Source organism: Lolium perenne, chromosome 6 (genome assembly GCF_019359855.2).
Source record: "Lolium perenne isolate Kyuss_39 chromosome 6, Kyuss_2.0, whole genome shotgun sequence".
In the NCBI taxonomy this organism is placed as follows: Eukaryota; Viridiplantae; Streptophyta; class Magnoliopsida; order Poales; family Poaceae; genus Lolium; species Lolium perenne.
Genome location: NC_067249.2, coordinates 90,493,794 through 90,518,941, shown reverse-complemented (window position 1 = coordinate 90,518,941; position 25,148 = coordinate 90,493,794). Strand labels below are relative to the sequence as shown.

General features: G+C 43.0%; 1 protein-coding gene and 1 long non-coding RNA gene across 9 annotated transcripts; both read right to left on the bottom strand.

Annotated features, from left to right (window-relative positions):
- Positions 1 to 7,775: 7,775 nt before the first annotated feature.
- On the bottom strand, positions 7,776 to 9,094 carry LOC127320965 (uncharacterized). The gene is made up of 3 exons (XM_051350029.2): positions 8,975 to 9,094; positions 8,713 to 8,853; positions 7,776 to 8,358 (listed from the first exon to the last, which is right to left on the bottom strand). Exons 1-3 carry the CDS (start codon positions 9,059 to 9,061, stop codon positions 7,879 to 7,881), a joined length of 708 nt encoding a protein of 235 aa, XP_051205989.2. The 5' UTR covers positions 9,062 to 9,094; the 3' UTR covers positions 7,776 to 7,878.
- Positions 9,095 to 15,361: 6,267 nt separating this feature from the next.
- LOC127320968 (uncharacterized) lies at positions 15,362 to 24,652 on the bottom strand. 8 transcript variants are annotated; one of them, XR_011747066.1, is made up of 8 exons: positions 24,241 to 24,652; positions 22,935 to 22,983; positions 21,957 to 22,713; positions 17,820 to 17,895; positions 17,470 to 17,588; positions 16,937 to 17,080; positions 16,257 to 16,279; positions 15,362 to 16,152 (listed from the first exon to the last, which is right to left on the bottom strand). It is a non-coding gene; the product is annotated as an uncharacterized lncRNA (long non-coding RNA). The 8 variants fall into 8 exon arrangements; XR_011747065.1 differs by lacking the exons at positions 15,362 to 16,152; positions 16,257 to 16,279 and having other exon boundaries at positions 16,292 to 17,080; positions 21,957 to 22,086; positions 22,186 to 22,268; positions 22,362 to 22,713; XR_007863709.2 differs by having other exon boundaries at positions 15,362 to 16,279.
- Between the last annotated feature and the right edge of the window lie 496 nt (positions 24,653 to 25,148).

The following is a 25,148-nucleotide window of genomic DNA, read 5'->3' as shown; positions in this document are numbered from 1 at the left end:
CTACGCGCTTTTGAAAGCGACAAGTGATCGACTACATCAACCACGAGATTTATCTCGTTAACGCTTGGCGATCTTCGAGGGTATGTTGATCTTCACCTCGGTGCTACCATCTACTAGATTATATCTTGGCTTGTTATTTGTTCTTGCGGTAGGAATGTTTTGGTTATCTATGCTACGAATCCCTACATTCATGTAGCGCAAGATAAATACTATAAAGCTCTCTAATTTTGTTGTTGTTTTCCATTAAGCCTAACGAGTGAAAAACAATAAATATCAACATGGGAGGTGAGCATGGAATAAACTAAGAAAAACAATGAAAAAGTAAAGAGATTGGAGAAGAGAGACTCCCCTTGCAGAAATCCTCTTTCTCCCCGGCAACAACGCCAGAAAATCTTGCTGGCCATTGTTGGGGAACCCCAAGAGGAAGGTGTGATAAGTACAGTAGCAAGTTTGCCCTCAGTAAAAAACCAATGTTTAATCGACCAGTAGAAGATATGCGTGACTTCTGAAGGTGTTGCTAGCTAACTATTGGCAGGGCGCACTACCGGCGTCAGCAACAACATGGAACCTGCACAAAATACAACCAAACTACTTTGCCCCAACTTACAGTAAGGTTGTCAATCTCACCGGTTTGCTGAACATAAATGATTAAATGTATCGAGTGGAAGGAGATATTTGCATTAATTAAAGAGAACATTGCTTGCGGAAAGTAAATAGACCAGGATTGCAGTGGTTGAATTTATCAGTATAAAGGAAAAGGACCGGGGTCCACAGTTCACTAGAGGTGTCTCTCCATAAAGATAAATAACATGCTCGGTGAACAAATTACAACTGAGCAATTGACAGAATATCGACCATACATGACAATATGATAACTATGAGATTCGTTTGGGCATTACAACATAATACATTGACCGTAATCCTACTGCGTCTATGACTAATAATCCACCTTCCGGTTAGCGTCCGAACCCCTTCCAGTATTAAGTTGCAGGCAACAGATTATCGCATTAAGTAATGTGTGTAAATTAAACAATAGAATTACTAGATAAAACATTGTTGTTTTCTCCCTAATAGCAACAACACCTCTACAATCTTAGAAGTTATTGTCACTCTTCCAAAAAAACTAGAGGCATGAACCTACTATCGAGCATAAATACCCCCTTTTGGAGTCACAAGCATCTACTTGGCCAGACTATCTACTAGCAATGGAGAGCATGCAAGATCACAAATAACATATGACAAGAATATATAATGGATCTCAACATAGTATTCAATATTCATCGGATCCCAGCAAACATGACATGTAGCATTACATAAGGATATTCTTGATCATTTAGGGTAGCTCAAAAGATCTAAACATGAGGCACAAATTCTAGAAGACAACCATCTAGTTACTGCTATGGACCCATAGTCCAGGGATGAACTACTCACGCATCACTTCGGAGGCGGGCATGTCGATGTAGATGCCTCCGGCGATGATTTCCCCCTCCGGTAGGGTACTGGGAAGAGATTCAGAACCCTCCCGAGCTAGGGTCTGCAATGGCCGCCGCGGCGGAACTTTTCGTGGATGGAGGCTCGGATCTTCATGGTTTTGCTGAGATCGTGAATAAATAGGCAGAGCTGCAATGTTGGTGGAGGCCAGGGGAGCCCACACCAAGCCTAGGCGCGGGCCAGGGCTAGGCTGCGCCTAGGATTAGCGTGGCCGCCCTGCTGCCCCCCTTCGACTCCCCTCTGGACGCTGTCTTTGTTACGAAAAAATATTGACTTTGGCTTTTGTTTCATCCAATTCCGAGAATATTTCCTGTACAACTTTTCTGAAATACAAAACAACAGAAAACATGGAACTGACACTGTGGCATCTTGTTAATAGGTTAGTGCCGGAAAATGTATAAAAGTGCAACAAAGTATGAGAAAAACATATATAAATTGGTGTAAAACAAGAATGGAGCATCAAAAATTATAGATACGTTTGAGACGTAACACTCGGCCCGACCACCATTGTGTCCTGTGTGTGCATCAGGTCGGCCGCATGCTTGTTGCCGATGTACAAGGCATAGATGATGGTGATTAGTCCGCTGGCGCCGGCTAGGACCACTGACCTCTCGATGGACACCTTGATGGCGGTAATTGATCCGACGAGCTCCCCGACGCCTAGCTTGATCGTGTTGCAGCATCTCACTTCTTTTCTAGCGGTGCCGCCCCGATACGCGAGGAAGAATGGAGGGTAGTGATACGTCTCCAACATATCTATAATTTCTGATGTTTCATGCTTGTTTTATGTATCATTGTCACATGTTTTATATGCATTATATATCACTAGTAAAAATACCTGTGCGTTGCACCGGATGAAACAAAATGCTTAAACGTTCTATTAAACAATATGTGTTCATACTTCTCCTCTTTGTCACTTTGTTGATGGCGGTCACGTTTTCTACTTTTGATGATGAGCATAATTGTTATCTTTCACATCGATATCGACACAAATAGTACCTCTGTTTTGATGAATAAGGCACACACATATTTTAAAATGAAGTTTGATCAAACAAATTAAGCAAAAAAATCTTGATTATATTGTACATATTTTGTATCGTTAGATTTGTATTGAAAAACACTTTCTAACGATGCTAATTTTATACCAATATTTTTTATATATTTGGAGTAATTTTTGGTGAAAAAAATGCGAAAAACGAGAGCGTCTTATTTATTTCGCCTTATTCATTAAAATGTGAGGAATATGTACGCATTATGACATACAAGAACTGTGAGCATGAATAAAATATTTGTGCCACTGGTATGAGAATAGTCAAAGCTTTAGAAGCATGCATATAGATCGATGTACACAAAGTATAGTAGTATGTTGGTCCATCGCAGAAGGACGTGCTTTGTTCTGAACGCTCACTCCAAACAAATCAGCACACGAGCTTTCCCTCGGCGATCATCCACCTTAGGTGAATTTCGTGACCTACAATAGAGCAGCGTAATCAAATCTCATTAGTTAATTTCGTTACCTATATTCTGATGGGATCAACAGTAGTACAGTACTTGGGCACGTGAATCAGAAAACAAATTAAGGGGAAACTAATCACCTTTGTAGCCCAAAAGGGAGTAAATTACATATACATACCACTTTTGGGGCAACGGTTGCGAGTAGGTACCAACACTGGTAATTTTTTCAAGTAAGTGCAACTTCTGGGGCAGTTCGTAACAGATTGAGCAACTTTGGCGTTAAACGAGAATTAAGCCGGCGGTCCCACATGTCATAGCAAACGTCCGTTAGGGCACGATTCGGCTCCATCTGTGGCCGTTACCACGATTCGGCTCCATCTCTGTTATTTCCCCCCTTTTCTTTTTCGACCGATGGAGGAGGGCGATGGCGGCGGCAGCGGCGGCGCTGCTGGCGGTGGCGGCGGTGCTGGCGGCGGTGCTGGCGGACAAGGCGGAGTGTATGACGACGGGTTGGATGACCTGTGGCCGCCGGCGCACGTTTCGTCGGAGCATTACCTTGCCCAGATGTGGGAGGACGACCCGGCGACGAACTCGACCAGGACAAGCAGCCACGCCGATGGAGGAGATGGGTAAGTTGCTCTACTCCATCTAGCCGCTGTTATGTATCTTCCTCTCAAGCCCTTAGGTCCAATTTTACTCATTTGGACATTTCTATTTGCTTTGTAGCCTAGACAGTGAAGTTTGGGATGTGAGGATACAATTTGAGGATGGTCAGGATATGCTAGAGAACCAAATTTGCCGTGATGACCTGACTTACATGAAACTAGTTTCAATGCTTGAGCCTCGTGGCTATGGATTTGGGGATTCTATGTACTGTAGAATTCAAAGTGAAATGGAATTGGTTGAGAACAATGCTAAAATATATGAGCTGCTACTGCATTTTGATTCAACAAAGGTGTTAAACTTGACTGCTAAGAGGGGAGTACATGGTGTTGATAAGAAATTAAAAAAAACCAAACAAGGCAGCACATCAGGGGATAATTGCTCTAGCATTATTACTTATTCATCTCCAATTGTGTTGGATTTCAGTGAGCCACCTATGTATGCCGTGGATGAAGATGTCAATTGTTTAATAGCCAAGTTGGTAGTAATAATCCTGTTGGGCAGGGTTCACACAATCATGCTCAGTTCTACGACGTCGATGAAGATGTTGAGCTGTCAGGTAGTGATGAGGATGCAGATGTGGGCACACATGATGCAGCATTTGACATGGGAGACTTAGCTGATTCAGTTGAAATCAGGATGAAGGAAAAGGCTGAAGTTGATGAGATATTGGAGGAGATGAGAAAGCAAAAAGAGGATCCAATGTCACTGCTTGCCAAGGTGATACAGATATTGAAGATTTGTTTGTAAGTGAAGAAGAAGCAGGTGCTGAACCATGTACTGAGGTGCCGTTGAAGAAAATGAAGCTACCTGTGAAGAGAAAAGGCCCCACTGAAAGGTCACATTCAAGTGTTGTCGTCGAACATGTGCGAGACTTCATACCATCTGATGATGAGGACAAATGTCCTGGTTTTCTGCCTGAAGATGATGATGATGGGTTTGAGCCATTGTCGATGATTCTACCTAAAGGAAGAAAGAGTAGAGCAAAGAAAAGGCCACCTAGGGTATGGTATGATGAGAGAAGGCTGCAAGCACATGAGCAACTAGCAGAGCACATGTGTTTTACAAATGTGGAGCAGTTCAGAGATGCATTGGTCAACTTGCATATAGCACAAAGTAGGAATTTCAACTATCATCGAAACTCTGATGTTAGAGTAATTGCTGATTGCAAAAATAAGCCATCATGTCGTTTCTATATTACTGCATCAGAGATAAAAGGAGAGAAGACCTTTGTCATTAGGAAGATGAATCTTGAGCATACATGTGAGACGACAACAGATAGTTCTAGGGTTAGTGCAAAATGGCTTGCCAGAAGGTATGAGAGTTTGTTCAGATCTGATCCTAATACAGGCATTCAGACATTGATTGATAAAGCAAAGTTGCACTATGGTGTCGACGTTCCGAAGATGATGGCATACAGGGCTAAAAATCATGCGCTCGATGCTGTCCTAGGTGATCACAGAGAGCAATACTTCAGACTGAGAGATTGGGCACAAGCAGTGATCGATACAAATCCAGGTAGTCGGGTGATTGTGCAAACAGTTATCCCTCCACCTTCTATGGAGAATCCACATCCAGGTCCAACATTCCATGGTCTTTTCTTCTGCTTAAATGGAACCAAAGAAGGATTCCTGAAAGGGTGCAGGCCATTCATAGGTACTGCATTTGCTCTTCTCGGCTGTTCTTCTATTGCTAATTTGCTATACTATTGCATTTGTTCATAGGATGATGTGAACAATTGTTTGTAATGCAGGATTGGATGGTTGCTTCATCAAACTCTGCACTGGTGCCCAAATACTAGCTGCAACCGGCCGAGATGGAAATAACAACATGTTCCCTATTGCCTTCGCAGTCGTCCCAAAAGAGGACACATCCAATTGGTGCTGGTTTCTGACTCAGCTGAAATATGCTTTGGGAGGAGAACAAGGAGAATTTGGTCCTTACACAATTATGTCTGATAGGCAAAAGGTTAGTCCTATTTGTCTTACCTCATATGCTAGTCTTACCTCATATGTCATGGTAGTGTTACCTAAACCGCAAATTGTTATATAAATGGACAGGGGCTTCTCAAAGCAGTGACCCAAGTGTTCCCTTCTGCTCACCAAAGATATTGTCTAAGACACATATATGCAAACTTTCAAACGGCTGGATTCAGGGGGGAAGATCTGAAGAAATGCATGGATAGAGCCAGCTATGCATACCATAAGGATCAGTTTGAGGCTGCAATGGAGACTTTAAAAGTGGAGAGTGAAGAGGCTTGGAAATGGCTGAGTCAGATCCCACCCCACACATGGGCACGACATGCATTCGACACCAACTGCAAGACTGACCTAGTTGTTAACAACCTGAGTGAGGTGTTTAACAGATATATCTTGGATGTTAGGAAGAAGCCGATAAGAACAATGCTTGTTGGTGTAAAGAACAAGTTAATGGTTAGGAATCATGAGAAGAGGGTTGGTGGAGAAACTGCTAGGTGGATGATCACACCACATTTCATGGAGCAGCTAGAGCTAGCCAAGAAGTACTCCAGGCCTTGCACACCAAGAATTTCAGGGACTGATCTGTGGGAAGTGACTAATGGAAAAGGTGATCAGATACATGCTGTTGATTTGGTAGCTAGAACATGTGGATGCAGGAGATGGGATGTCACAGGGCTCCCTTGTAATCATGCTTGTAGTGCTATAATCAAGGCCAAGCAAAAAACAGAGGACTATGTGAGCAAATTCTTCATGAAACCCATGTACATTGAAGCATTCAAGCCTATGATTTTCCCTGTGCCTGGGCAGCATGACTGGCCAAAGACTGATTCTCCGGACATCGTCCCTCCTGATTTCAAGATCACTAGAGGGAGAAAGGCAGAGAAGAGGAGAAAGGGAAAGTTTGAGAAGCCCAAAGCTAAAGATACTTCTAGGATGGGGACAATAACCTGCTCAAACTGCAAATTGCAGGGCCACAAGTACACCAGTTGCACTACGCCGTTGAGGCCTGATCTACTTGTTAGAAAGAATAAACATGCGGTTAGTAAATTGTAGCCCAACCTGCTAGTTATTTGTTTTTTTTACTTATGAACTTGCTTTCCTAACTATGACTTGCAACTTGTAGGCCAATAGTGGTGCTGGACCAAGTGCTGCTGCTGCTCCTGGAGCAAGTGCTGCTGCTCCTGGAGCAAGTGCTGCTGCTCCTGGACCAACTGCTACTGCTGCTGCTCCTGGAGCAAGTGCTGCTGCTGCTCCTAGAGCAAGTGCTGCTGCTGCTCCTCCAGCAAGTGCTGCAGGTGGAGGAAGTGCTGCTGCTCGTCGTCGTCATGTTGCTACTTCTGCTTCTACAGCTTGTAGCACTGCCCCACCAGCAAGACCACCAGCAAGAGCTGCATTTGCTCCACCAAGATCTACTACACCATCGACAGAGTCAGAATATGAATCCGGCTATCCAGCGTACAAAAGGACAAGGACATGGGGTTATATGAACTGTGGTTATGTTGACCCAGATCAAGATGCTGGCCCAGATCAAGATGCTGGCCCTTCTTACTGAGTGCTGAATGAACTGTGTTGTACTACTGCTTATTTTGGTTGTACTGATGACTTATGGTGCATATGCATGGTGCTCCATTTGATGACTTGTTATATTGTACTGAATTATGACTTCCCAGTACACAAATGGTGCTCCATTTGATGTTTTCATGAATTACTAGTTAATTTGTGATCAATTGTGCCTTGGCAGTATAGAAATGGAGCTCCAGTTCTTGCTTTGATGACATACTTCCTATATTTGATGAATGATGCTTTGTCAGTTCATGAATTACTTGCTATATGTGATGTATGATGCCTATTTCATGAATTATGGTGCTCCAGGTCATGAATTACTTGCTATATTTCATGAATTATGGTGCTCCAGTTCTTGCTACATTTGCAGTACAGAAATGGTGCTCCAGTTCTTGCATTTGCTACAAACTCCGGCGACCATAAATGGGCGGCGCCACCGTGCCGATTCTAACTCCGGCGACCATAAATGGGCGGCGCCACCGGCGACAACATGTTCCAGACAACAATTCAATAGTTGCACAGAACAATTCAAAGACAGGCAAATTCAGTTAAGCCAAGAATAATTCAGAGCTCACAGCAATAGTAAAACAAAGTGCCAGTACTTCCATTACATGATAACATCAAACTAGTTCCATATAGTACATAATTCAGCACAACATAGTACTTCCATTACATGCTAACATAGTTCACCAAGGCACAAAGTAGTAAATTATTACATGCAAACAACTCATTCTCCACAAATCTCAGCTATCTTCTTCATCTTATCCTTCAGAGCATGGGATTGCTTCAGGAGTTCTGCAACATAGTACTCTAGCCTCTTCTTTTCCTCCTTCAAAGTTGAGCATTCATCATCTGTCTTGGGCCTCTTTGCCAGCTCATGCTCCAGCCTCTTCTTTTCTTCCCTCAATGATATCACTTCTTGCTCTGCCTTCTCTCTCTTTGCCACTTCAAGCTCATGGTCATGAGAAGTTATCTCTGACACATACTCCAGAGCATTGCCCACTTGCTTGTGCAACTCCATATTCTTCTTCTCCAACTCTTTTTTCTGTAATGTCAGTTGGTAATTCCTAGTGGCATATTCCACATTACCATGTATCCTACTGTCCCTCTCTTCATCATGCATGGCCCAAAGCTTGACCAAACTCCTCTGCAGTGGAGGTGGCCATGGCCCATCTACCCACTCAACCTTGTCACACATTTCCTCATCCTATATTATCAATCAAAATCCATCAACAATTATACTAAATTATATGAAGGCAGTAGCTATATCCATCAACAAAATTGCATGTAAATACTAAAAAGGCAGTAGCTATATCCATCTTGTTATCCTAAATAGGCAGTAGCTATGTCCATGTTATTAAATTGCTTACAAATCTGGTCATAACAAACTAAGCATTGGTCATATGAAATTATGCTACTATATTGTGCTACATTCTCTGGTTATAGTACTATATTCTCTGGTCATACTATATTGTGCTACATAGACATAAGAAATTGCAATGGGCATACTATATTCTCTATATATCAATGGCTATATAAAAAAGGCATTACAGTTCCCAACCTTGCATCCACAAGCCAGAAATCTCCTGCCCGTGTTCTCTCCTTCGAAGCAAACCAACCTGTACATTGGCATATCATGGTTGCACCTCAAATCGCAATCGTCGTACCCGGTGAACTCGGTGTCCAGAATTGTTTCTGGTATCTAAGAGAAGGAACAGGCAGGCAAGATCTAAGCTTCAATCGACTGGTCTTTGATTCAATCGATAAATCCCAAATCGTAGAAACCCTAACCCTAGTCAGTGAACAGGGAGGCAAAATCTTACCGGCTTGCGAGGGCTGAGGCCGTGGCCGTAGTCGAAATCGGACAGCAGGCTGTCCTCGCTGCTCTCTCCGTCATTCCACGACGGCATTGCGACGGCGAGGCGCGGCGGCGTTCGTCCTGGCGGCGCGGCGGCGTTCGACTGGAGCGAGAAGAGAGAGAGAGGTGGCACGACAGCGCGTCAACTGGTCGAGTCGCACCTGGTCGACCGAGCCTCTTATCTGCTCCTGCCCTAACGGCCACGCAGACGGACGTTTGCTATGACATGTGGGACCGCCGGCTTAATTCTCGTTTAACGCCAGAGTTGCTCAATCTGTTACGAACTGCCCCAGAAGTTGCACTTACTTGAAAAAATTACCAGTGTTGGTACCTACTCGCAACCGTTGCCCCAAAAGTGGTATGTATATGTAATTTACTCCCCAAAAGGAGGCTCCGGCAGAAATAGTCCTCGCGTCCCTGGCCACCTGCTGCTTCTGTCGACTTTGCCCGTCCCACGCAGCTGCTGCTTGCTCAGGCCCCTTCCCTTACTCCTACTCTACTTCTCTTCTTCTATGGCAAATTTTCCAGCGGTCTAACAGAGAACGGGCGTCAAGGACCAGAGCGTCGGAACTCACCTGATCGGACGGGCATGCTGCAGAAGAGCTTGATGTTGGGAGGGCCAGATCCTGTACGGGGAGGAGGCCGGCGCTGATGCTCACCATGTGTTGATTTCTTGCTCAGTGGTATCTCTTTATCAGATCCACAATGCTCCAATCTCTCCACCACACCGGAGGCACAGCAGAAAAAATCAGGGGGAATAAAGCAATCAAGGAACGTCATCGTTGGGGAAACCCTCGCCGATCTAGGATTTGTCCGCCGGAAGTTCACATTCAGCGGCCTCGATCTCGATTTTTGGGATCGATTAACATCTCGCCGATCTAGGATTAGTACACCAAAAGTCTCACAGCTCGGTCTCGGTCCTGGGATTTGTCTTCCTCACCTCTAGCTGGCGGGTAGGTAGCACCGAGCCCGCAAGTTGGCCTCTCGTCCGTCTCCGGCCGAAGCCGGCCCTTCCTAGATCCGCCCGCGACCTCGATAGTCAATCCCGAAGCTCATCCACGTTGTGCCCCTATCTCTTGCCCATTGACGAGGTGGTTTTTTTTGAGATGCATAGACGGGGTGGTTGAAAGCATGAGGACGGACTGGAACAAAAAGAACAAAAACGAAACGTTATTTAACTAACCGGTGGCAGTCTTTGTAATTTCGACAAAAATTAAGGGTAGAAAAAACGAACCAACAAGAAGCTGTTTTGCTTTTATTATTCCCAATATCTAATTGTTGCCTGGGCACCGTGTAGTTTTAGGCGGTGCTCCCGGTCTGTCACGTCGGATCGCAATCTGACGACTCTCCCGATCCGTGGGGCGCTCCTAAAGACTAGAGAGATAGAGAGAAGAGACCGTCGGTCAAAATTTCCCCATTCTTCACCTCCCTCGAACACATCTCACTCCCGCACCTCTTCGCAGATGCGGCGGCCGGCGGCCGAGCACGGAGGCGGCGACCGGCGGCCGAGCGGGGTATGTGGCGGGTGGCGCGGTGTGAGACCTCCGTCGAGGAGGCTCTCTGTTCCCGCGAGGCCGGCGCCACCGTCGAGAGACGTAGCAAGCACCTGCCTGCGTGCATGCCACGGCGAGTCGCGAGGGGAGCTGCCTCCGTCGACCAACAGTTCGTTTCTCTCCCAACACCGGTCTCACCTCCACTGCCCCCCCCCCTCCAGGCACGCGCCTCCAGGCCCTCGACGGCGCCGCCCCTCGCATCTGTGACCTTGCCGCGTGCCCCGCGCGGCGACGAGCTCCGCACACGGAGTCCTGCTCGACAAGCCCAACGTCTTCATCGAGACCGTGCTCCGCCTCGCCTCCAAGTTCATGGGTGCGGACGACTACTCTATTCAGGCCCGCATCGTCGGGGTCCTCCTCCCGGCCAAGGGCGGCGGTTGGACAGCGGCATAGCAGATCCTTCGCGTGGGAGCCCGCGTGCCAGGGCGCTCGCGCTGAGGAAGTTTCAGGTGCCCGCATCCTCAAGATTACTGCTACTGTACTTGATCTATTCTATTGCAGGCATTAAAATTGTTCATAGATGTAATTTTGCAGATTCCTCTTAAATATTTTACTTCCAGATCGTTATGAAGACGTAAATTATGTCATGGATTTAATTTTTGCAGACAAACTTTTTTTACTTTCCCATCAGTAGAAGCATGTAACTATATTATTTTCTTTCTCCACTCTGGATGTAGTTTTCATCGTTTTTCTACATCTATAATGTTTAATGGATCAAGGTGCAAGACATAATACTATTTTGGTGATTTCGAATGTAATTTTTATATTTTTTTACATCCATCACTGTATATTGTACATTTTTCTACATCTAGAGTATATTTGTGATCCCAATTTTGGTGATTTTGAATGTATTTTTTATATATTTTTACATCCATCGCTGTATTTTGTACATCGTCATTTGGATCACAAAATAAACCTTATGAATTATTTTTTACAGAGATGTAATTTTTATTTTACCAAGATCCTCTGTTTTAATTCTACTAATAGCAATGGGCCCAACTGTGGTAAAACAAAGGCGTGGAAAGTGGGTTCACGGCAAGAAGGAGACTAGCGATGGTGGTACGGGGAGGGCTTGTGTGGAGAGGAAGCGTGAGGGATTTAGGACTTCCTTTTTTGGGAATGATAGTGACTGTTAACTGGTTCTTTTCTATTTTTGGGTGGGGCACCGTGGAAGACTAAATAGTGCTTGGGCACTGTGTAGCATGGCCCTTTATTATTAGGTATAGATAGGAAATATGCCCGCGCGTTGCGGCGGATTATTTTTATTGTAAATAATTCCCCCTAGATTATAAAATTCTCTCATTTGAAAATATAAGTTTGAAACAAATTCCACCAATCATTCTTGAAATCACGACAAGCTTGTACACCAAAGAAAAGAGAATTTAAAAAATTAGATCAAAGGATTGAAGTGGTGAGCCTTGGCACTGGAAGATCTAGCTAGCCCCCTGCCGTGAATACAATTGAAACATCCAAAACATACACAATGGGTCCGTACTTAGTTGGGTAACGACGCACCCTGTAGCCATCTCCGAGATAGTGTACACACAGCATCGCCCCGTCGTCGAGATTGCAGTCTGACTTGGCTCCACGCTGCTCCCGTTAAATTGGACAAACTCCATCAAATACAGGTCGACGTGATAGATATATACGGATCAATTTCTCTCCGGCCTCTAGCTATCCTAGTCTCATGTGCAACCAGATAGCTACTTATGCGTGTTGATGCCTAGAAGACTTGCGGCCTGCAGCCCACTCGATCGACGTGCTCCCACGTCTGCGGGAGCCCTTGGAGATCTGGACAACAGCGGACACCATGGCCGAGGAGCCGCGCCGGGATGGCCCAACGGCTAGAGCTTGTATGTTCCGCTTGGCAGATAGGGTGGCGTTGGGGAGCTTTGCAGCCAGAGAAAGCTCGCCTGTGGGGAGCCGGGGATTAAGCAGACGTCGATATCTTCCTGCCTAAGGATCGGTCGAGGGACTCGACCCTTTTTTATAGGTGCTTTTCCCTTGCCGAACGGCAATTGTTTTGGTTCTTCTATGTGTTTACATTAGGAAGGTTCTCGTATGTGTTTGTAGCACCAATCGATTTACTTTTAAATTTTGGAACGGGACCCGGGAGCGTAACTCACATGAACTATGGACGTGTCATGAGGAGCAGGAAGGAACGTACGTGGGTGGGACTGTTGGTTTCGTAAACGCGGGCTCCTATCCAGACTGGAGCCGTGTGGTCACGTGTGATCAACGATGAGTCTAATCTGGAAAGGATCCTAGAGTCCTAAACCAGGACGTGAAGGCCACCAAATACGATTAAGTTCTTCTTTCAACCGGACGTGTACCGGTGCGGGCCGACGGATAGATGGACACGATTTCACGAGTCGACGGACATGATTTCACGACGTACCAAACCAAACCAAACCACGGAAACACTTTTGCTTTTATTATTAGGTATAGATTATTATACATTTTCTGGGACTAACCTATTAACAAGATGCCACAGTGCCAGTTCCTATTTTCTGCTATTTTTGGTTCCAGAAAAGTTTTTCGGGCAATATTCTCGGAATTCGACGAAACAAAAGCCAAACCTCCTAGACACACGGAGTCAGAAGGGCAAGCCAGGGGAAGGCCCACGACCTCCTCCCCATGCAGCCGCGCGGCCAAGCCCACATGCGCGCCGGCGTGTGGGGAGCCCACCTCGGGACTCCACCGACATCGCCTCTTTGCCTATTTATCCCCCCACGACGCGAAAACCCGAGATACATCTATCATACTCCAGAAAGACTCCCGGAGCGCCGCCGCCATCGCGAAACCTAGTTTCGGGGGTCAGAAGTTCCTGTTTCGGCACCCTGCCGGGACGGGGATCGACCCCCGGAGCCTTCTCCATCAACGCCACCGCCTCCATCATGCTCCGTGAGTAGTTCCCCCATGGACTACGGGTTCTAGCAGTAGCTAGTTGGTACTCTCTCCCATGTACTTCAATACAATGATCTCATGAGCTGCCTTACATGATTGAGATCCATCTGATGTAATCGGTGTTGTGTTTGTTGGGATCCGATGAATTGTTACATCATGATCAGTCTATCTATAAAGTTCGTGAAGTTATTGTTGCTGCAATCTTGTTGTGTTTAATGCTTGTCACTAGTGCACGAGTGGCATGATCTTAGATTTAAGCTCTATAATTATTGCTTAGATTGTATCTACAAGTTATTTGCACATGTCTATGTCCGAAACCCGAGGCCCCAGAGTGACAGCAACTGGGATAACTGGAGGGGATGGCTTAGATATGAGGATCACATGTTTTCACCAAGTGTTAATGCTTTGCTCCGGTGCTCTATTAAAAGGAGTACCTTAATTACCAGTAGTTTCCCTAGAGGCCCAGCTGCCACCGGCTGGTAGGACAAAAGATGTTATGCAAGTTTCTCATTGCGAGCACGTATGACTATATATGGAAAACATGCCTACATGATTAATAAACTGGATGTTCTATCTTAATGCTATACTAATTATGTGAACTAGATATAGATGTGCGCCTTGGTGCACGACCCCGTGAAATTCAGGTTACTTTAAATTTTGAATGGCCACTGACATTCGTTGAAATTCAGCCAACAATATCTTTCAGTGTGACACCATGGGAGCCTTGTTTCTGTCCACTGTAGTTACTGCCTAAATCAAGACCAAAATTATCACATCAAAGATATCCAAGAGCAAATGATAGAAGAAGAAAATAGTTGCACTCTAAAACATGCTTTCAGTTGAGTCATTTCAGTGAAATTACCCATTGCTAGTCCCATTGATAACTGAAACTGAAGACTAAACACCGCGGAGTCAGTAGGTTTATAAAGTGCAACCTGCGATTCGTAGGATCGTTCTTACCTTAATCTTCAAGCTCTGCCTAAGAACCCTGTAAAAACATGACACATCTTAACTAATAGGTGTCGTTAAATCTAATTGCTGCAAATGAGTAACATAGAGGCAACATTAGTAGCACTATCTCATTTGATATAGAGGCAACATTAGTAGTTACTTAATAAGATGGTTGATATAGGTTCCTTCTTTTTAATGAGACAACATCTACTGAAACAACAAATGCTAATGAGTTTGATTTTCCTTCTGCTTCAGTTCAATCACAATAACATATCTTATCATTGATAGCAGCTCCTGCTATATCCGTTCCTTACAAAAAAAAACCAACTGGATATTTCAGTTTTAGTATGTGCCTAACAAATTCTTGATGCTACTGACCTACCTTTTAACTCAAAAATTTACAGGAGAATAGCTCAAATATATATTTGTGTAATAGCATAATTAGCTGAATGCTGATCAATGAATGTATAATCTGTGATTTTTCTACAAATATCATTGCATGCCATATTTTCCTTCCCAATAAAAATATAAAAGGAATGCAACAAATGATGAATTGAAAATGCATACTACTAAAGAGCGGATACATGATCGATATGGTAGGCAAAAACTCAAACGACATGTTTCGACCTAACAAATTGCTAGCCAACTAAAACCTGAAGACCTAGAGGAAATGGTCAGAGAAATCTAAGATCAATTGTCTTACAAGAACGTTGGTCATTGGGGGGCCAAAATATAATCGTTATCTCAATATTCCGAGAAAAGGGACGTAAAACAGTGAATGAAGCTAAAATGAGAGATGAATGGACATGCCAAGATCATGCAAAATTAATTAGAAGTCATAAAACACCTGAAATTTATGTACGCAAATTACAGAGGCTGCAGTGAATGCATTCAGTCCTAAAGCTTCATCTTTCAAGATCTTATATGAAAATCTGCTGGTTTGGTAGAACACTAACCTACCGCGCGATTCACCTGATACATTTACAATGTATAAAGAAAATCAGAGAGAACAAAATTGTACAGTTTCAGAAAAAAAAAGGCAGGAGGTGTAACTCCTACTCACATGTATAACCAGCAGTGTACATTCGATCTTCTTTAATTTGTCTGAAGATATTGGCAGTTAATTTAGTAGGACATCAAATACACTACATTTCACAATGAAAAAAATAGATGATCCAGACTTACCTTGGCATCAAACTAAAGTGTCCTTCAATGGGTAGAGAACATGTATGACTGATAGAATACAACCGTAAAGGAACTAAAGTGTCCTTCAATGGGTAGAGAACATGTATGACTGATAGAATACAACCGTAAAGGATGGGGCCTCTTAGTTTTTCCAAATGCGAGGACAAGTTCACTATATGTCCGCTCCAAACTAATTGCCCATACAGGATCAGATCCTCTTATAGTACCCACACTCTTCTTTTTTTGAAGTCATCAACAACCTATAGTTTTGTACTCTCAACAATAAACGCAAACACCAGAGACTAAATTCAGAGAAAGCTAGAAATAAATTCGATGGTGACAAGAAATATGAAATACTGAACCATCGGGAATTGTTCAATCCTACACAAAATGGTATGGCACCAATAATTAATTAACTATCAAAAGACAAAGGATAAAAATAGCATCATGGTTGTAGTTTTTTTCCTAAATCTCAGTCACGTATTCCTGGACCTCGTTATCGTCAGTCTCAGCTGCCTCCTCTCAAGGTGACCCCTCCTCACCGGATCTCAAATGTGAAAATGAAAAGATATCTTGCTTAGAAAACAGTAAGGGCTTTCAGGATTCAATTAACAAAAGAGTAAATTAATATGCATAGGTGATATGACTGACCATGTTTATAATTTCCACCTCACCTGAAATACAAAAATAAACTCTAAATGGAATCATGCACATCAATCGTTGGTAAGTTTAATTTAAGAGGAATAACAAGACAGGACCACAGACTTTGCTTCTTCAGCATCCAAAAATATTGCAACATCACCCAGGAAGAGAGAGATCAATCCAAAAATTCTTGCTACATGGTCGATGAGATACCCCACTTCTATGCAAGGACACAAAACAACAAACACATAGAGCTATACGGATAAACTTAATATCATCATCGTGAATTATACTGTAGTTTATTCATTTTTTAAGCTCTAATCCTAATGTTCAAGATAGGTAGCAATCTCATATAAATACATTACATTTATTTTCACTTAGAGGATGACAAATCATAAAGAAAGACCAGGTGAGATAACCATGATATTTCTCCTCTGATAAACCCCTTTGTCTTGCATTAGGAAAATTATTCAGAAACGCTACAAAAAGTTCCATTTATTACATACTCCACTACCAGAGCACTACCACCACCTAATAGATTTCCAGATCTATGCCACACACAATACAATTACTGCAAAGACATAGTAAGCTCACACACCAAAGAGGAAACCAAATCGAAAAGGGGAAAGTTGACAAACACGACGAAATCGACAAATATAACTGAGGAGGCAAATAGATCGGAGGCTCACATCAACTGCATCAAATCTTGAAGCATCCCTCATGTTTTCCTCTCGTCGCTCCCAAGGACCACCGTGAAGCGCAGCAAGTTTGTGGTTGAGCACTGCGAGCCCCACCTTCAGAAGCCTCCGCCACCTGATTTTGGGGCATGAGATCTAAAGGCATGTCAGCCATCAGATGGTCTCTGCCATACTATAATTAAAGCAGTATTAAGTACACCACAGTAAAAAATCTACAAAATAAAGGAAATTTTACAGTGATACTGTAATTAAAGAAGGGTAATCGTAAACCAGGAGCATTATTTCCATTTGGATATAGCAGAACAGGAAACCCAAGTCTCAGAGTTCCCTCCATTGGTGAACAAATCAAATGTAGGTAGCTTTAGATAGAAATTAATTAATTTATCATTAAAAAATCAGTCTAGCTTTGTAGCAATTTGACAGATCACAAAGATTTTGTGTGTCCTACTGGGACCAAGAAATCGATAAATACATGTTCATTCCTAGGATGGACCACAAGAATCTTATGCAACTTACTGCTGTACCTAAAATGATTTCAATAAACATAGGTAGATGATGCATCTACCAAGTGAGCTGTCTTAAAAGGAAATGACCACAAAGATACAGGCCTCAGTATGTCATTCATGAAATCCTCACAATTGATCTGCATTTATCACATAGAGTTGTTATTATTAGTAAGCACAAATGAATGAAACTATATCATTGCTCAGTTCGCAAACCTGCACTTCTTTTCTTTCACACCTAATTTTATATCGACTACGGAACAACAATATAGAAAGGTAATAGCACAGAGAACATGCCCCTATGAAGCTCCATTTGAAACAGGAATACGTAGAACAACCAGGGTACGAGTAAGAGAAGCAGAAAATTTAACCTCCATATTTAGGGCTCCAGGAATAGAGTCAAAAGGGGGCTCCCTCCAGACAAAACCAAGCGCTTTGTAACTGAACCTGAAACGATTCAGAAACTAAATCCATAAAAAACATACCAAATAAATGCTAAATAGGTGCTGCAATACATTTTCATTATCAAGTACATATGCAGTCTGGTAGGTCTCCGTCTCCTAAAAAATAACAAAACAATAACAGTTGCGTGGCAATAGATTACATCAAGTCGGCATTTTATTTTGCATTGACAGAAGCATAGTTATGTAAAACAATCAGTCTTTAGACTGGACACATTTAACATTTACTGGCTTAAAGAAAAAAATACCAAGCCCTAATAAAAAACTCTAACGGATAATGTGGAGATAAACACTAAGCGTAACAGCTTTGCATATTTAATCATTTGAAATGCATCAAACTTAGTTGCCGTATGTGTGATACATAATTCAGCCCGATGGTATCTATTGCTAGTTTCTTTCTGACCTTGTCAAAAAAATGTTCTGTGTATGCCGGAAAACATACCGACAATAAAGAGATCCAACAACTCTATGGACTAAACGCTGATATGTATGCCCGACCAGTAACAAATATGGTGCAACAGAGAATAAGTAAGTAACTTTCTCAGATAGTGGCATCACATTTTCTAGGAGACCAAGCTTGTAAACATTTAGCATATTTTTGCAACACCAACTGAACATACATACCTTGCAAATGAAAAGGGAATTAGTATGGTATAACTAAAAGATGAAATGCAGTAGTGGGGCTTAAATGCAGATAACTGCAGAAACATAAGAAAATCTTAGTACATTATTGAAAACCTTAGTGGAACTTATAAAGCAGAGAAAGAAAATCTTCTTAGCATTATTGAAAACCTTGACTGTAAAGCTGAGTACAATCCTCTTGATGAGCAGGAACGCAAGGAGTTGCGTCATGCTCAAGATGCTATTGCAAAATTGCGTCGGGATGAGGAGTCGAAATGGGCCCAACGCGCAAAAGTTAAACACGTCCAACTAGGGGGGGAGAATACAAAATATTTTCACCTTATAGCTAATGGGAAACATAGAAGGAAAAAGATTTTCCAACTTGAGCAAGATGAAGGGACGGTAATTGGGCAGGAGAATATTAAAAATTACATCACTGAATATTACAAAACGTTATTTGGGCCTCCTGTCACGAATACTTGTAGTATGGAGGAATCCAGGACGCAGGATATACCGCAGATTTCGCCGGAGGAGAATAGGATTTTGACAGCCGTTTTTTCTGAAAAGGAGGTACACGAGGCTATTTTTCAAATGGAAAAAAATAAAGCTCCCGGTCCTGATGGTTTTCCAGCTGAATTCTATCAACATTTCTGGGATCTAGTTAAAGAGGATCTCATGGCACTGTTTCTGGACTTCCAAAATGGAAATCTACCTCTATTCCATTTAAATTTTGGGACTATTATTCTACTACCCAAAAAAGAAAACGCAACTCAAATTCAGCAGTATCGGCCAATTTGCCTCCTTAATGTTAGCTTCAAGGTGTTTACAAAAGTCGGAACAAATCGTGTCACGGGTATCGCAGAAAAGGTGGTTCAACCAACACAGACTGCTTTCATGCCAGGGAGGCATATCTTAGAAGGTGTAGTTATTCTTCACGAGACTATTCATGAGCTTCATAGGAAGAAGTTGGATGGGGTGTTATTTAAAATTGATTTTGAAAAGGCATATGACAAAGTTAATTGGGCTTTCTTACAGCAGACGATGCGTATGAAAGGCTTTGATCCGACGTGGTGTCAGTGGGTGCAGCGCTATATCGAGAAAGGGAGTGTAGGTATTAGAGTAAACGATGACATAGGTCATTATTTTCAGACTAAGAAGGGGCTCCGTCGTGAGATCCTTTATCTCCTATTCTTTTCAATATAGTTGCAGATATGCTTGCTATTTTGATTCAGAGAGCGAAGGAGGATGGCCAGGTTAGTGGGCTTATCCCTCATCTAGTTGATGGGGGTATCTCCATTTTACAATATGCGGATGACACGATCCTTTTCATGGAGCATGATTTAGACAAAGCGTTGAATATGAAAATGGTCCTATGTATCTTTGAACAATTGTCAGGGCTCAAAATTAATTTTCACAAGAGTGAGTTGTTTTGTTTTGGGAGGGCGAGAGATATGGAGACAGAGTATAAGACTCTATTTGGGTGTGACATTGGTTCTCTGCCATTCAGATATTTGGGGATTCCAATACATTTTAGAAAACTGACAAATGGGGAGTGGAAACCCGTGGAGGATCGATTTGAGAAAAAATTTGGTTGTTGGGCGGGTAAGATGCTCTCCTATGGTGATCGTTTAACTCTAATTAATTCTGTACTCACAAGCTTGCCAATGTTTATGCTTTCCTTTCTTGAGGTTCCTGTTGGGGTTAGAAAACGATTAGACTTTTTCCGATCACGTTTCTTTTGGCAAAGTGATGGACACAAGAGAAAATATAGGCTGGCAAAATGGAATATTATTTGTAGGCCCAAGAGTCGTGGGGACTGGAGTGGAGGTCATCGAATTAAAGAACAAGAGTTTGCTTAGCAAGTGGCTTTTCAAACTTATTAATGAACAAGGTGTTTGGCAACAATTGTTGCAAAATAAATATTTAAAGGATCAGACTTTGTCTCAAGTTGCTGCGAGACCAACCGATTCTCCATTCTGGAAGGGTTTAATGAAGGTCAAAGAGGACTTCTTCACGCGCGGGTCAATGGAAGTAGGAAATGGACAAAATACGAGATTCTGGGAGGATGTCTGGCTTGGGAATAGACCCATTCGCGATCAATATCCCTCTCTTTATCGTATTGTTAATCGATCTAATGTTTCGGTCGCCCAAGTGATGAGTGTGACCCCTTTGAACATAGGTTTTAGGAGGGCGCTATCGGGCTATAGGTGGGACAGATGGGTTCACCTTGTTACTCGTCTTATGGGAGTGCAGCTTACTGCATCTAATGATGTATTTCGTTGGAATCTTACGGCGTCGGGTCAGTTCTCGGTTAAATCGATGTATCTCGATTTGCTTGATAATCCTGTAGGGAATTTAAAAAAATACATTTGGAAGATTAAAGTTCCACTTAAAATCAGAATTTTTTTGTGGTTTCTTCATAAAAAGGTCATTCTAACTAAAGACAATCTCAAAAAAAGAAATTGGCAGGGGTGTTCTAAATGTTGCTTTTGTGATCACGATGAGACAATTCAACATTTATTTTTCGCTTGCCCCTTTGCAAAGATTCTTTGGCGCATTATTTACTTGACTTTCAATATCCCAGCACCTATGAATGTGAATAATCTGTTTGGTAATTGGTTAAATGGCGTGTCTAAGAAGGATAAAGGCCATATCAGAGTTGGAGTTTGCGCTTTGCTTTGGGCAATCTGGAATGTCCGTAATGATTTTGTCTTTAACAAAAAAAGTTTCCCATCTTTTCTGCAGGTTATTCCTATGGTTACCCACTGGATCCATATGTGGTCTTATCTCCAGCCGGAGGATGTGCGCCGGGACATGGATATTGGGTGCAACCGCTTGGCGACGGTAGCACGGGATTTCTACAGCCGGTGCGGTTGGCGTACTGATAGGCGGCTCACATGAAGATCTTGTGGCGGCGCGTCTTTTTTATCATTTTTAGATGGCTAGTTCATGTCGAGACTTTGAGTGATCCATGATTTGTAATAAATTTATTTTGGAGACCTAATAAAGTTAATAAAGGGCCGCATGCATCAATTGATGCAGAGGCTGGGGTTTTATCCCCCTTATCGAAAAACTGCAGAAACATGGCTTAGGAGAATATACAAATCTAATAGAAAACAAATGAAGCGGAAAGAGAAATTAGAATAGCATATGGAGGAGAATATGTTATAGTTTTGGTACACAAATTATAGTTTGACTAATGAAACATGAAGAGAAACACAATGAGAAGACCGAGGGGCAACAACATAGGATAATGTGTCCTGAGCCCATAAGTTTGACAGGGAGTAATGGCAATCTCGGAGGATATGCCCAAAACCACTACAGGACAAACATAGACTGAAAGAAACAGTACTTTCTTCTACCTATACACTGATCTGCCATCAAATATACGAAAGATCATATAGAAAGTTAAAAGAAGCCAATAACCTCCTTCTTCTCCCCCTTGCTTCGATTTATGCAGATGAAAGCATCCAATAATGAAATAATTCGAAGTTTGGCTGAAACATATTGTTGTAGGTGCGAACAAATATTTTTGGTGAGCTCTAACGCCAAATTTCTGCATTGTGTTCTACAACCGATCAAAACCAGTTGCAGTAAAGAAAATAAAGCTATAAATACTTACGTAGAAGTTTAAATCGATTTGAGAGTCTTTAACCTGCGCATAGACAAAATTCACTGAGCATAACATGCTCCAAATTGCCCAACTGGTGTACTGTTACCGAACATGAAAACTTGAATCTGTTATAGACAGGAAAATGTTAGTGTCATATCGAAAGCATAGAATGTTTTCCATGTAGTGCAGATTTGCTAGAAGTATATGTAGTGGATTACCATAAATATCACAAAACTTAAACCTTGCATGTCCTTGCCGTTCAAAATTTCTATCTTTAAACTACATTTAAAGCCTGGTGTTCAGTTATCAGAGTTGAAGACACAATATTGCACACATAGCTTGGATATAAAACAGACGAAACATTGCAGATAGTGATAGGTGAGGGAGCAACACCGAGGCTTTCATACATTAGAAAAAAAAAATTCAAGTAGAAACTTGCATGAGAAAGTGAACAACCTTACTAAAGAAAATGTTTCCAACATTGGGCCACCTGTCGCCACACGGTTGGCTTAGCTGAGGGAGAGAGATAAAACCTTTTCATGCAAGTTGTTCACTTTCTCATTTTCAAGACTGCAAGAATAAAAAAGTGAACAACCTCACTAAAGAAAATGTTTCAAGACTGCAAGAATATAAAATATTATATCAAGATAAATGAAGGATAGCTTTTTGAGACCTGAGATAGATTAAGAAACTACATCTAAAAAGCCTAAAACGAGAAGCCCAACTTTGAACCATAATTGCATCATAAAAAATAAGCCAACGAGGCATGGCCATTCATCGGCCATATGTACCTTGAGTTTATATGAAGTGTCCTAGCAGCTTTTGCTCCTACCACAGAATCTGTAGAGTTAAGCACATTGCAATGAGATATAGTATCTACAAGAAATCACAAGAATTAAGGAGACAAATAATATCGAGAAAACCGGCCATGAGCTGAAGTACAAATATAAGAGTGTCATCGGTGAAAAGACAATGGGGAAAATAAGTGAATGTGTTATTGTTTCTTAAGACCTTGATTTAGATAAAAAAGCAAGAGGTTCTAGCTAAGATAACAAATAAATTCATAGTGTCACTGTAGAATCTACAAATCTTGTCCTAATATTCAGTACAAAAAAACGCTGAATCAGCGGCAATTGAATGTAAAAGAAAAGTGACACTACTGTGCAATTTACATAACAGATGGTCTTTCCTCACATGCCAACAATGTTATCCAGCCATATGCTCGTTTATATGGCCAAATATACAAACCCGGAGAAATTAAACAATGTCAAACAATGTCATAAGAGAGGAAGAGAGAGAGGATAGGAGTACAATGATAGAGCACGCGAGAGATGCGGAGGTACAATGCAAGCGGCGTCGATGAGGAGAGATGGAAATCGGGATAGCTAAGTGTGTTGCCGGGTGAAACGAGCCCTGATTGGTTCGCCTGGTTTGCCTACTCTCAGGGCACCGTCAGAATAGAATTACCATTCCTTAAGTGGGGTCTTTTGATAGCTCAAATAACTACTAATACTGTACTATTAATTAATATTCCCACAACAAAAAAACTCTTGCCAGATAAGGCTGTGGCAACAATTTGGATCAATATACATTTGCAGTTGCAGGAATCAAAATTTGCAAAAAGACATGGCAAGTGATTGATGCAAAACAGCACCATTTGCGTGCACACAACATCTGTTATTATATTTCACAAAAAAATCACCAAAGTGTATTCCTTCCGCAACATACATCATGATCTGATGCCCTCATCATAGAACACGGAGAACTAAATCACTAATTCCACACAGATTGGCCTTGCTACATATCAACAACAAACCAACAAGAACCTATCTAGGCCCGCATACTTTCCTCTTAAGCATTTAATCATACACGTCCCCTGCTTTTAAGTTCTAAACAAAGATGCTCAACAAGCAAGGAAGAAACGTCCACTCTAATGTCCCAAATCGTACCGGATATGAACTATAGCAGTCCAATCTTGAGGGCAGCAACAAGAACCAGCCGGTAGAACCTCTAGGTACGCCAAACATCGCAAAGGAAAAGGGGATCGAGTGTGTACAGACGAGTTCATACGCAGATAAGTACAAAGGCGAGGGTCACCTGTGCGAGGCCGGTGATGAGTCCGCGGAACTTGGGGTGGACTCCGGCGTGGTGCTTGAGGTGGCCGGCGATGGAGTTGCGCAGCGTCCAGGCGTGCTCGCCGCCGCCGACGTCCAGGCGCGCCTTCGCTGCCGTCATTGCCGCATCGCCCACGCGCCGTCTCCAGTCGCGCGCTCGCCGTCGCCGCCGCAGTCTTTGCCCTCGCCCAGGCACACGCTTGCCGCTGCCGTTTTCCATCGTGCGCTCGCCGCCGCCGTCGCCAGCGCGCCTTCGCCTCCGCTGTCTCTAGGCGCGCTCTTGCCGCCGCAGCCGCCGCCGTCGCCCAAGCGCGCGCTCGCAGCCGCCATCTTCAGGCGCGCGCTCGGCTCGCCCAGGCAGGCGCGTGGTCGGCGCCGCCATGTTCTTCCCGGTTGGAGATGGGGCTTGGGAACGAGAGGGGCTTTGGGAGGAGCACGGGGGCGATTGGGTGAGGGTTTCGGCCGATGCGGGCAAGATATTTTGCACGCTAGCTCACCATCCACGAAACTAGCCGTAGAGACTGATGTGCGGACCCGTCGAACCGTAGGTCCCAAACGCAGCCAGACGCGGGTAGAAAACGACAAGTGCATGGCTTTCGCTAGTGCGCTGCTGCCAGAAACGGACGACTTAGATCGAGTGTTGACCAGGTACAGTAAAAAATCGACGGCTCACGTGCTCCAATCGCTGTGATGCCCCCTATGAGGGGCATCGTTTATACCTTTAGATTTCCCAACTGTAATTTGTTCACCCAACACTTGTTATTGGAGAGTTACCACTAGTGTAGATAGCTGGGAACCCCGGTCCATCTTTCATCATCAAATACTCACTCGGTCCTATATGCCATTAGAAGTAGTATCAACTATTTTCTGGTGCCATTGCCTCTGTGTTAC

Coding starts and splice junctions, on each gene's coding strand:
- LOC127320965 (XM_051350029.2), bottom strand. CDS start 9,061: ATGCCGTCGTGGAATGACGGAGAGAGCAGCGAGGACAGCCTGCTGTCC. Junction 8,854..8,974: donor GCCTCAGCCCTCGCAAGCCG/GTAAGATTTTGC, acceptor TCCTTCTCTTAG/ATACCAGAAACAATTCTGGA. Junction 8,359..8,712: donor TTCTGGCTTGTGGATGCAAG/GTTGGGAACTGT, acceptor TTGATAATATAG/GATGAGGAAATGTGTGACAA.